This window comes from Culex quinquefasciatus, chromosome 3, assembly GCF_015732765.1.
Source record: "Culex quinquefasciatus strain JHB chromosome 3, VPISU_Cqui_1.0_pri_paternal, whole genome shotgun sequence".
NCBI classification, from domain to species: Eukaryota; Metazoa; Arthropoda; class Insecta; order Diptera; family Culicidae; genus Culex; species Culex quinquefasciatus.
This window is the reverse complement of record NC_051863.1, coordinates 140,963,112-140,976,990: the sequence shown is the minus strand read 5'-3', so window position 1 is coordinate 140,976,990 and position 13,879 is coordinate 140,963,112. Positions and strand designations below refer to the sequence as shown.

General features: G+C 33.1%; 1 protein-coding gene across 4 annotated transcripts in view; it reads right to left on the bottom strand.

Moving 5' to 3' along the window:
* The window catches only part of LOC6033549, a 151,525-nt gene that overhangs the window by 68,947 nt on the left and 68,699 nt on the right, over positions 1-13,879 (bottom strand). For all 4 annotated transcript variants that reach the window (XR_005278337.1, XM_038261785.1, XM_038261786.1 and 1 more), the window contains exons 4-7: positions 10,563-10,642; positions 10,267-10,401; positions 4,560-4,732; positions 797-1,005 (exon numbers count right to left, since the gene is read on the bottom strand). Coding sequence is in view for 3 of the 4 variants with exons in the window: in XM_038261785.1 (XP_038117713.1) it covers positions 797-1,005; positions 4,560-4,732; positions 10,267-10,401; positions 10,563-10,642 (597 nt within the window). In the remaining variant the exon portion in view is untranslated. The remainder of the gene's footprint in view (positions 1-796; positions 1,006-4,559; positions 4,733-10,266; positions 10,402-10,562; positions 10,643-13,879) is intronic.

The following is a 13,879-nucleotide window of genomic DNA, read 5'->3' as shown; positions in this document are numbered from 1 at the left end:
GAATTTCCGTTCCGAAACGTATCGGATGAAGGTAAACCCCCATTTCAAATCCCACCCACCTAGACACCACCCTGGGAAATGAGCCATAATCTGATCCGAAAACCGTTCACAACCACTCATCATCAGTTTGAGGGGGGAAGCTGTGTTGCCACTTCAGGTCTCGAATGTGCATAACGCTCAGCTTTCGATGGGACCACGGTGTTGTTGTGCCGGGCCGGGTTTTATCAGTGCTTATCACGTTGCCTCTGTCAGTGGTGCCAACCGCACCCGGACAACTCTGTCGATGACATATTTTTGCGAATCATCGGCGGGCAAAAGTGCCTCTTCAGTTGTCGCTTTTGACAAACTTATCAGAACGACCGCTTCGGCGACTGTTGATTGGAGGGAGTTTGGAGTCAATGAATATGTCACTATCAACATAGATTATATAGATTATATTAAGTAAAATTGTGAAGGGAATCAAACGCTACACATTCTAAAAAAGTACATGGAAATTTAAGTTTAAGACTTAACAACCTTATTTACAGGAAATAAATCAATTTTTTGAAGACAAAGACTTCTTGTTGAATTCCATGTTGTCTGTATCGAACAGTACATCTCAACATCAAGCTTGATCTTGACAGAGTCAAGTGCAATTGATTGTCTTTTCCAACGTTTACAGCTGCCAATCGAAAGCCAAAGAACGTTGTACTCCCAGCACTCAACCATCAGATATCTAGGCACTTGTTGTCCGTCACCAGCATCCAAACCACCAACCTGTTTTCACCCAAAAGCCCGCCCTCCCAAGCGCACTCACCTAATCCCTTCTGAATTTCCCACTCGAGGGCTCTGGTTTTCAGTCGCTTAAGATTATCACAGAACCGTTCGCCATCGATTATGGTGAGTCCGTCCAGCCCTCCTCCTCCGCCATCGTCCTGGAATGCCTCGAGAATCTCATCGATTTTGCACTCGAGAATCTCACTCAGCTGCCGACTTTCCGCAATCCATTCCGGGCGATCCAGCGACCTGTTTGAAGTGAAGAGAGAGAGGGGGAGAATAATAGCGATTAAATGAGATTTTTATCAGCCCCGGAGAGCAGAGGACGTTAAAGGATGTTTACATCTTGGGGTCCAAACAGCGAACACACATGTGTCTATGGCTGTAAGAGCATTGTTTACAGGGCACGAACACGATTTGTTGGCTCTCGTAGCTTAGCTACTAAAATAAGCTGGATCATCTCCGAGCCACTCTCGGTTCTTTATTATGTGTGTGTGTGTTTGTGGTTTTATTTTTATTTTTACGGCTGAGTGATAACAGGTGCTTAAATTTACAAGGTAATAGGTTGCATTTACCCTCGGTTCAGGTTGAGGGATCAAACCGGCATTTTTTATGTTTTAATCATACACATCAAGCACTTTCAGCAATTTTGGGGAACACTCAAAAATGCTGAAGTGTGATAAGTATATACTATATAAGTATATACTATACTATATAGATGTAATTAAATCTAATCTTTTATACACCTGAAAATCCACATTCGGTAAGTGTTTCAGTTACAACAATAAAAACAAAACCTTGAACCTAGGAGTCCGAAAGCTATAAACAAAACTAGTTTTTCTTTTCGAGTATAAATACCAGGCTTCGCCAAAGATTTTATGAAAATAATTAAAACCTAAAAACAACAATTAATAAACAGAAAAAAACACACATAAAAGAAAATGAAAAACACAAAAAAGGAAACTGAAAACACAACACAAAAAAAGAAAACAGAAAACAAGAACCAATTAGTAGTTTTTTGTTGTTTTTATTAAGCGAATGCCAAATTATGGTAAAGTGTCAATAATAAACTATAATAATAATAATAATAATTAGTACTTTTTAGTTTTTTGGTAAATCTCCGTCAACTCACACAGCAGTTGCTTCGACCCTTCTTCGATTTGTGTGAAAATTTGTCCTTAGGGGAAATTTTGGTCACGAATCTAAGCTCCATTTTTCGATATCTCGTGACGGAGGGGCGGTACGACACCTTCCATTTTTAAACATGCGAAAAAAGACGTGTTTTTCAATATTTTGCAGCCCGTAATGGTGATGATTTGGAAATTCGGTGTCCATGAGACATTTATGTAAAATTGGACACTTGATTTGATGGCGTGTTCAGAATTCCGAAAAAACGTATTTATCATCGAAAAAAAATACAAAAAACTTCCAAAAAAATCTGACATTTTCCGTTACTCAGCTATAAAAAAATTGGGGAAATTTAATGTACTTTTCGAATTTGCAATAACCCAGAAGGGTTATTTTTCATTTAAAACACAAAATTTCTTATAAAAATTTCGTGTGCTTTGCAACACTGGGTTATCTTTTAGAGTAAAACAATTTTCTACAAAAATGTAGAGAAAACAGTTACAAAAACATTGATCTATAAACATAAGGGGTTTGCTTGTAACGTTCTCGAGTTATCGCGATTTCACGAAAAAAAGTTATGTAAAAGTTACAATTCCGTGAGCCTCGAATGACGAAACAAAGAGAAACGGGAAAGTAACTTTTACAAAACTATTTTTCGTAATATCGCAATAACTTGAGAACGTTACAAGCAAATCACATAGTTTATAAATCATTTTTTTTTGTAAAAAAATGATTTTTTTGGTGAAGAAAAGGTTTTTTTTACAAAAAAAAAATGATTTTTTTGATGAAGAAAAGGTTTTTTAAAAAAAAACACGTATTTTTCGCATGTTTAAAATGGAAGGGGTCATACCGCAACTCCGCCACGAGATATCGAAAATGGACATCAGATTCGTGATCAGGGATCAAAATTACCCCTAAAGACAAAGTTTCACGCAAATCGAATCGAATCTTTAGTTTTTAGTTTTTAGTTTTTAGTTTTTAGTTTTTAGTTTTTAGTTTTTAGTTTTTAGTTTTTAGTTTTTAGTTTTTAGTTTTTAGTTTTTAGTTTTTAGTTTTTAGTTTTTAGTTTTTAGTTTTTAGTTTTTAGTTTTTAGTTTTTAGTTTTTAGTTTTTAGTTTTTAGTTTTTAGTTTTTAGTTTTTAGTTTTTAGTTTTTAGTTTTTAGTTTTTAGTTTTTAGTTTTTAGTTTTTAGTTTTAGTTTTTAGTTTTAGTTTTTAGTTTTTAGTTTTAGTTTTTAGTTTTTAGTTTTTAGTTTTTAGTTTTTAGTTTTTAGTTTTTAGTTTTTAGTTTTTAGTTTTAGTTTTTAGTTTTTAGTTTTTAGTTTTTAGTTTTTAGTTTTAGTTTTAGTTTTTAGTTTTTAGTTTTTAGTTTTTAGTTTTAGTTTTTAGTTTTTAGTTTTTAGTTTTAGTTTTTAGTTTTTAGTTTTAGTTTTTAGTTTTTAGTTTTTAGTTTTTAGTTTTAGTTTTTAGTTTTTAGTTTTTAGTTTTAGTTTTTAGTTTTTAGTTTTTAGTTTTTAGTTTTTAGTTTTTAGTTTTTAGTTTTTAGTTTTTAGTTTTAGTTTTTAGTTTTTTTTTTAGTTTTTAGTTTTTAGTTTTTAGTTTTTAGTTTTTAGTTTTAGTTTTTAGTTTTTAGTTTTTAGTTTTAGTTTTTAGTTTTTAGTTTTTAGTTTTAGTTTTTAGTTTTTAGTTTTTTTTTAGTTTTTAGTTTTTAGTTTTAGTTTTTAGTTTTTAGTTTTTAGTTTTTAGTTTTTAGTTTTAGTTTTAGTTTTTAGTTTTAGTTTTTAGTTTTTAGTTTTTAGTTTTAGTTTTTAGTTTTTAGTTTTTAGTTTTTAGTTTTTAGTTTTTAGTTTTTAGTTTTTAGTTTTAGTTTTTAGTTTTTAGTTTTAGTTTTTAGTTTTTAGTTTTTAGTTTTTAGTTTTAGTTTTTAGTTTTTAGTTTTTAGTTTTAGTTTTTAGTTTTAGTTTTTAGTTTTTAGTTTTTAGTTTTTAGTTTTTAGTTTTTTTTAGTTTTTAGTTTTTAGTTTTTAGTTTTAGTTTTTAGTTTTTAGTTTTTAGTTTTAGTTTTTAGTTTTTAGTTTTTAGTTTTTAGTTTTTAGTTTTAGTTTTTAGTTTTTAGTTTTTAGTTTTTAGTTTTTAGTTTTTAGTTTTTAGTTTTTAGTTTTTAGTTTTTAGTTTTTAGTTTTTAGTTTTTAGTTTTTAGTTTTTAGTTTTTAGTATTTCTTTATTTTCTTAAGCCGTTGCATATATTTTTGAAGTTTATGTCCCTCGACTCTGACCAAATTCCAGGGGGGGGGCTTGTTCCAACAAAATTACCCTTGGAATTGTGACAAATTGTGTAATTTAGCCACAAAAAAATACTTGTAAATTTGCAACCGTGAACATTTTTGCAAACAGCAAATTAACCTTCTAGGTTTCATATTTTCTCGATGTTTTTAACAGAAATCATTATAAAACAGCGAAATTCGTTCTGCAAGTTGCCACAACCACTCCAAAATAAAAACGTGAACAATTCCAGTTAGGCAAAAAGCAAATTTACCACGTTCGTGAAAACTCATCAATCAGCTAAGCGACTACCATATTTTCCTCAGAAAAATCAACGAGCTAAACATTCCCCGTTCCGTTCCTTCCGCACACATGTGGCCCACACTTCCCGTCGTCACGTTCGTTCGTTACTCACAGGTATTGCGTTTGCAGCACGAATCCGCCGGACGGTTCCTTTTCCTCCTGGTGGTACCACTTCCGGAGCCGGTCAAACTCGCCCGCCGTGGCACGCTTGCTGATTGCCGTGAAAACTTCCGCATCCAGCCGGGTCGGGAGCAAAAAGTTGCCCAAACGTGATCCCAACAATACCTTTAAGGAGAAGAATAAGAAGAGTGGAGGGGTGTGCGAATTCCAAGCACGGGTTGGGAAATAGAAATCGGAAAATAATAAAGAGAAAAGCGTCAATAAAATATGTTTCCAAGATCGGGAGGCTGCGATACCGAGGGCGGGAACCAGATTGTTTGTACACGGAGAAAAATCATTAGCTCGTGAGATCGTGGTGTCCTGTAGTAGGTACAAGACAGTGAGCAAAAGAGCAAATCTCATTTCAATTTGTTCACTTTTCTCTTCTTCGCTTACGTTTGCATCATTCTACAAGGGCAGGGAAGAGAAATCTAGCGAAATTTAGAGAAACGAGAGTTACTTTATCGCTAACTATCATACGTTTTAATAAAATTCATTTTTATTATGGAGTATAATTTTTATCTCTTTATTATAACTTTAGTAAATAACAACAAAATATTTTTATTCGAAAAATAACAATTTTTCCGTGCCACCTTCAACAGTTGAGTGACAGTGGCAAGAAGAAAACGGCCCCCCAAATAGGCAATAATTTTTCATGGCCAAATATCAATACAATCTAATGTAGCCGACGTAAATTGAAGAGAGGGGGGAGCAAAATAATGTGGGAAGGAGAACATGAGTGATGGAGTTTCGTGGTGGGCGGGAGGTGCAAAAGACGCGTGCTCATCTGCGTGGAGCATAAATCATGGCAAGTTTGGCCATTGAGCGCTGAGGATGGATCATATCCAGCAGGGTGCCGAAAGCGTTGAACGGTGGTTATGTTTGAGGGTTTTTGAAGAATAATTTAAGTAAAGCAACACAAATTAAATGATTTTTAAAAAAATATTCCCTGGTAAAATTGTCGCATGCTTGATTATACTATAAGAAGAACAGCATGTTATTCTATCAAGCATGCAATTTTAGCTTAACAGCATATTGACGTTCAACTACAGTTTAATCTGAGTAATAAAAAGCAATGGGAAGTAAGCAAGCGAGTTTCTATATAACCATTTGCTTAATAATTTGTTTTAATCGTGAGAAATAGCAAATTGGATGAAAATGAGACAGAACTTAATTCTTTGACATTATTTTATTTATTTATTTATTTTTTTAAACATTTTGAATTAATTTGAATACTTCATTTTTTGTTCACCTGTACAGAAATTCTTTACGTAGTCCGCAATTGAATTTTATTTGTATTTTTTTATTGGGCTTAACTTTTGGTGGGGAAACTTGCTTATGAAAAAGATGAAATTTTGCATTTTTTGGTTTGTTCATAAGTCTCTATTAAATTTTGGCCGCTGTCTGATCGATTTGGTGTTTTCAGCCAAATTTTAGGTGATGATGAGGACAATCCAGAAAAGCATAGTTGCACACTAAGCAACATTACCCATTTTTTTATTATGTTTACAGCAAAATCAAATGTGCAATAGAGAAATACTTTTCCCTTTTTTTCGATACGATTATATTTTTTTGAAGATCTTAGAAAATTCTCTATAATAATCTTTCCTCTTGGACTTCAAAAATCAGACACATATTTCCTGAGACACAACGATTCCAAGAATTGAAATTAAGAAAAATGAAATGTTCTAAGTGTTTTTAACAAGCCTCAATTTCGTCAAATAATGTTTCAATTTTCAATGATAACAAAACAAATATTAAGAAAATTTTGATATCAAGCCTATCAGTTCAAAAGGGAATAAAACAAAAAACTGGCTCTCTTAAAATTTCTAAAAAGCCTGGAAAAAAATATTTTTGAGGCTACAATTTCATAAAATCAAAAATTTAATTATTTCTACCGAAAAATTAAGCCTTAGAAAGTTTCTGCCAAATAAAAAAAAACAAAAAAAAATTTCGTGAAAGTTTAATATAAATATTTTGAACCACATTATTTTAAAAATGTGTAAATCCAAACTTTTTCTGACATCTAATTGTTAGTTGTTTGAAAAGGAAACGGGGCGACAGTTCATACAAGACTCCTTTTCAACAAAAATCCATTTCTGAACTCGATAGATTGCTTTCTATCATGTTATTAATCGGCTACAATACACCGAATTCTACTTATTATTGGTTATGGAATTTTTCTTGAAACTACTGAAAATGGATGTTACACTTTAAATATACACCTGCAAAAACAAAAAAAATTAAAAATTCAATTCCAAATGGAAAAAAATATCCGTCTATTATTGCAGATTCGAAATGTACATAAAATATCCCATAAAATAACATGTCTCACTATTTTTTAACAGGTTTGAAAACCGAAAAACGGTAGCGTCTTTTAAACCTTTTTTGTGATTTCTTTGATTAAAAATACTTATTTTCGCAATTTTGAGCACGTCATCTTATCGAGCGCCAATTTACATAACAGTCTCTTCAACACTAAATTTCTATTTCTCCACTAAAAACCGTCACTAGATATTGAAATAATGACCTAGGAATAAGGAATAAGGAATAAGGAATAAGGAATAAGGAATAAGGAATAAGGAATAAGGAATAAGGAATAAGGAATAAGGAATAAGGAATAAGGAATAAGGAATAAGGAATAAGGAATAAGGAATAAGGAATAAGGAATAAGGAATAAGGAATAAGGAATAAGGAATAAGGAATAAGGAATAAGGAATAAGGAATAAGGAATAAGGAATAAGGAATAAGGAATAAGGAATAAGGAATAAGGAATAAGGAATAAGGAATAAGGAATAAGGAATAAGGAATAAGGAATAAGGAATAAGGAATAAGGAATAAGGAATAAGGAATAAGGAATAAGGAATAAGGAATAAGGAATAAGGAATAAGGAATAAGGAATAAGGAATAAGGAATAAGGAATAAGGAATAAGGAATAAGGAATAAGGCATAAGCCCAGAAACAGAAAAAAAAATATTTAATTTTAGATTAATGTTACGATTGTACGATTTATATTTTTAACAGTCCTTTGAATTTTAATTTTAATTCAATTTATTTTCGATTTCTTTTTTTGAAAATATTTTAAAATATGTTTGAAGAACACAAAACTACACACAAATGTACACCGCTTAACTCCCTCTCTCAAAATTTGGGGCGAGAAAATCGCACAGAATAAACAGATCATCATTTTCATCCCGTCATGATTGCCAAAGAAGCACTCTCCACCTCCACACCGATGCTGCTGTCACGATGAATATGGATTTATGCTTTATGGCAGTGATAAGCTAGTTCAGTTTTTTTTTCATGTCTCCACATTTTTGGGATCGCTCAAAAGAAGTAAAAAAACATATCTTTCTGCCACTCAAATTTCGACGGGGACGGTTCGGTTTATTGTTTTGACATACCCAAACCAAACATTACGCCACCGCCAATCCACGTCGTAATCGGAATTCAAATCTGGTAAACAACTGAGGATGGGATGGGGGGGGGGGGGGTCTCGTTATGTTGCCTGTCAGCACCCAGGACATGTTTATCTCTGCCCTAGGGATGAAAGGCGGTCGCCGAGGCAAGGTTAGGTGTTCCCGAGCAGGGGTAAATAACACGGGAATACCAAATTTTGGTATTACTTGGGCAAATAACAGAGACCAAAATGTGCCCTTAGTTGCCCAGTAATAGATGGTAAAATACCATGAAATCATACCAAAGTATTGTATGTGGAAGGGCACAACAATACCAAACCATGTTATTCCAAGGGTAAAATAATACCTCAAAATAAAACCATTTCAATACCAAGTTGAGGTCTTCTGGATTTTTGAACATTGCTTGAATACATAAACTTGGTATTGCCATGGGTTAATTTTGAGGTATTCCCGCGCCCTTGAAGAATCAGATTTTGGTATTCCTGTGGTCTTCCACATACATGATTTTGGTATGATTTCATAGTATTTTACCGTCTATTACTGGGCAACCAAGAGCACATTTTGGTCGCTGGTATTTGCAAAAGAAATACCAAAATTTGGTATTTTCATACCATTTTTAGTGCAACAGTTGCAGTTAGTGAAAAAAACGGAAATGATCCATATGCAACAGCCAAATCTACTCACCTGATGATTCCATGTTGTTCTTAGTGATATTCTTCACCACATCGAATGCATTTCCAGAGTTTTTTTTTTAAAGGACCAATAAACCATTGCCTTTCATATGTTTATAGGACCTAATCAAAAAAAAACTCGAGATTTGTTGTTGAACGTTGAACGTTGATGAACGGCCTGTGCTTGAAGTTCTTGAAGATTCTAAAAAATAACAAGAATGAAAAATAAGTGTTTTTAAAATGAAACTGGTTTGAAATTAACGTTTAAAAAAAAAATCTTAGTGGGTATATAAAAAAAATAAAATCAGCTTTAACATTTTTGGGTTTCACGTCCTTTTTGCGCAAAATTAATTATCTCATCAAAATTTATAAAAAAATTGCCCATAGTTTCAGAGGAATTTGATGAAATCTTTCAATACCAAAATAATACCAAAATGTGCCATCCTGACTTAGAAAATGTTCCACATTTTCAAGTCATTTCTCTAGAGGGTATATCAAAAATGTTTAAAATCAAGTTTGAAATTTCCGGTTTTCAATGAATGCATTCGCTTTGAGACATTATTTTAGCGCAAAATTAATTATTTTGTCAAAATTGGTCAAAATTTTCCCATAGTTTCAGAGGAATTTGATAAAATACTGTAATACCAAAAGAATACCAAAATGTGCCATCCTGACTTAGAAAATATTCCACAATTTCAAGTAATTTCTCTAGAGGGTATATCAAAAATGTTTAAAATCAAGTTTGAAATTTCTGGTTTTCAATGAAAGCATTCGTTTTGAGGCATCATTTTAGCGCAAAATTAATTATTTTGTCAAAATTGGTCAAAATTTTCCCATAGTTTCAGAGGAATTTGATAAACCACTGTAATGCCAAAAGAATACCAAAATGTGGTGTTCGACCATTGACAAATTCTGCAATTTTGCAATATCAAAACAATACCTTAAATTGGTATGATAGCACATTTTGCTCTTGCATAATCCTTAAGACAAATTTTAAAGGGTCCAGGAATACCAAAATTTGGTATTGATACCAGAGAAAGGTATTATTACGCATTTCCCTTGTTATTTACCCATGCTCGGGTTAAAGTCTAATATTAAACTTGGTGCAAATTTGGGGCCTGTCTTGTTCTAGAGAAGGGGTTAACGGGAAAGGAACCGAATCTGACTCTACCCCTTTTCATTAGATTGAAGATGATTACGGTGTCCCTGAGGCTGGACGGAGAAAAAATAACCTTCCGCAGGAATGAGGTCACGTCGTAATCAACCGGATAATAGGGTTATTTTCGGCACAAAAGGACTGCCAACTGTTTGCTTTGAGCAGTGTGATTTTGCCCCTCGGGGCAGTTGAATTGCGATGAAGATATCATTACTATGCCCATAATTACGTCATTATTTTTGCTGGACCTTGAAGGGTACTGGAGAAGTTAGTGGACAATTTCCAGGCTGGAAAATCTGAATCATCTTGCGTCTAAAGTTTTGGTAAAAATTTGGCATACACACTTTTTAAGTTTTTTTTTTCTTTCGTAAAACAATCATGTTCCCGCTCAAGTTCAACAGATGCAATACTTACGATTAGGAAAACACTTTTGGACACCCGATGGCAGGTCTCAATTTCGTGCAGGTGATCATCCAGAACGTACGGATCCAGGTCCACCAGGCCATGTTCGTTGCTACCGGTGCCAAAGTGGATGTCCACAAACTCCACCTACATTTGCAAACAGTCAAAAGGTTCAGTACAATACAAAACGATAGAGAAGAACCGGGGCGTTATCAAGTGGGTCAATCGACTCGAGTGTTCCACGAGGAGTGGGAAAATTGAAAACCAATCGTGTGCCAAAAATTTCCATAGAGTTGCCTCTCAATTACCTCAATTTGTCGATCGTCGTAAACCGACTGCAAATCGGGTCCAATCACTTCCAGCAGCTGGCGGCGCTCCTCTTTGAAGTCTTTACCCGGCGAAACCAATCCGAACAGCAGCAGGTGTACGGCACGTGTGTTTAGTTAGTCGAGAAAGGGGAGAAAAAAAGGGAAAAACAACGGAAAAACTTTAGTGTTCAACATGCGACAATAGAGAGAGTCCGACGTACGACTTCGTATTTATTCTTGTTTAATGGTCTGGATCGGAAATCTGGGAAAGGGGGGAGCTGCAAAAAAGGGTAAACCAGGTTGACCGGACAAGGTGGTTCAAGTGGTGGACAACAGGTGAGTTGTTCTACCGGAATGAGTTGTGACTGCACATGACCGTCTGGACATAAATAGACGTAGATAAACACATTGCACGATTTATTGCTGGTGATGCTGGTCGATGCCGGTACAGCTCGGAATGGGAATTTGGTTTGATTTACGTTTTATTGATTTGGATCAACAGGCGAAGCTTTTGAAAGTAAATTATGTTTTATATAAGAGGAATTTTCAGTATCAAATGTAGACATCAATCCATTGTTCCGTTAGCAATTTTTGTATACAATTTTCGGTTTTAGAATCTTTGAACTTATTTTTCTGGTTCTCACTTTCAATTCAGTTTTAGGCGCTTCTCTACTGTGACCTGTTGAAGGTGTCTTACAGTCCACGGCAAGCTAATATTTCATCCAACATTTTTGTTTAGCTCAATGCAATTAAATAACCTAAACTCCCATAATCATCTTATGACATTCGCTAAGCATTAAAAAAACATTCTGAAATAACACTAAAACCATATTTTTATATTTTTTATGTGTTGATATGGGCCAAAAACGACAATTTTTGAGCTAAGGGATCGTGCATAAACAACGTGGTCTTTTTGAGCGATTTTGACCATGCCTTTTCCAAAACTATCAAAATGTTTTTTTTTATTTGCTTCAAAAGTTACTATCGTCTTATCTTTAACATTTAAAAGAATTCCAAAATATGTATTGGTGATTTTTCATTTTTGTTCTTATTTTGCCATTTGTGTGCTATCTTGTTACGTCCTATATGTTTTTACAAAATGGTGCAAAATAACTTTTCATTTGCAAAATATTGTTTACCAAACAAATTTTGTTGCAAAGCATGTTGGGTAGGGCGTCCAATTTTCCCGGGTTTTGAATTTCCCGGGAAACGGGAAAAATATTTTTTGAATCCCGGGAATTCCCGGGATCCCGGGAAATTTTTGCAGCAGTCATAAAATCTATGTTTTCATTATATTTGTTAACCCAAAAATGGGTTGTATGAGTGTATAACATTTTGAGAGTGTAGGAGAGAAACAGCCCTGTGTAGAATGACAGCTGGATAGCTTGATATTTTCTTGCAAGTGATTGGTTTCCGTTCAGTGCGAAGCAGGGCAAGGAAAGTTAGTTGGAAAAAGAGATCTAACAGAATATACACGTTTGAAATACAGTCCACCGCTTTTTTATTTAACCCGCGAGTTTCCGGAGAAACAATATTTGTTACGTTTTTCTAGCTTAAATCATAGAATTAGCTCAAAACTGTTAATGGTGATAAGCTACACTTCAATCTGAACAAGGACAGCAGTCTTTAGATAGTTTTAAACACATTAAAAAAATGTTTTCTTTGATGTGCTTTGGAATTTAATTGAACCAGAATTTTGAATATATTTCTTTTATTTTTTTTATTTATATAACATAACTACAAAAGCTTATACAATTTCATTGAAAGTGTCTAAAACAACAAGAAATAAAATTATACCAGATAATGTAACACTTTGGATAAGTTTAGAATTTTATGTTCTATATTTAAAAACATATTTTAAAAATTATCTTTAAGTCACTGCCAACCAACTACCAACTGGGGATAATCGGGACTGCAGTCTGAATAGGTACAGGAGATTTTAGAGCAATAAATTTGGAAATCGGTGTACTAAATGTTTTGATCTGTTCCTGTTGTAATCGAAATCAATCAAAACAATCAGAACATTATTAAAAAACAAATTAGCTTAAACAGCTGTCTTAATTCGTTACTTTTGTCCAGATTTGCTCCAGATGCCGGTTTATGATGAAAAGTTAAATAATTTTTAAAATATTATACATTTTTCAAGTTTAAAGTCATAAATATAGGTGAATATAATAATAAGTCTTTTTTAAATAAATAAAATAAAATAGAAGAAAATATCTAAAGCGCAAAGCATTTCGCGGATCTGTAAACGAAAATTTGAACAATTTTCCCTGCCAAATTAATGCTGTTATATGCCGAATACAAATTTTAATGCTTTAAAATGCTTATCGATTACTAATTTCCACAACCAAATCTGAATTTCTAGACTAAAATTTGATATTTTTTCAATTTCCGGAATTCCCGGGACAAAATATGAAAAATCCCGGGATTCGGGAATTCCCGGTTTTGGAAAAATCCCGGGATTTTTGTCCCGGGAATTCCCGGGATGGACGCACTAATGTTGGGTGAATCAGAAATCATAACTTGATTAACAACATATTTTTTTGGTAATAAGAACTGATACAAATCTAAAAATGAATAAAATCAAAAGGAAGAAAATTTTTCAAAACTGATAACTTAAAATAAAATTCCTTTCCTCTAACTATCCCACATCTAAAAAGTGGGAAGATTATTTTTGAAATTGTTTCCTTCCCCTGCTTAATTTGTTCTCCCATGTATAAGTAAACTTTTACCCCGTTTGAATTAGTCAGCTGTTGATAGGTACCCCATATCTCAGCTTAGGTTGATTACTGCACTGATGTTTTTGCCAAAACAATCCAACAAATGGAATGAAATGCAAATGTAAATAAAAGAAGGTTGCCAGAATTTTTTACAACCTTCTTTTATTTTGAATTATTAGTTTTGCAAATTTGCTTATTTTAACATACGAAATCGTTTTGCGAAAACGTACAGAATTGTTTCTTAAATGTAAACCGTTCGCGTACAAAAATATGTTTAAAAAAAATAAAAGTAAGTTGACTTAAATTTAGAAAATGTTGATGAATATTATTATTTAAATATTCCCAAAGCGTCATGATTTTCTCAATGAAAATGAATTCAAATTGATAAACGGAATGCATTTTCAGATTCCTTGGACAATTGTGCGCTAGAGAAAGATAAAATTAGCATGTAAATGATAAATTTAATGTGTTTTTGGAACACAATTCGTAAAAATCTCCAGATTTTTGGCATTTTTGTGGAACAAATTTCACGTAGAGTGTAAAAAAACTTTTCAATCATGCTTAGAATTAAGTTTGAAGAATTTTAGGCAAAAA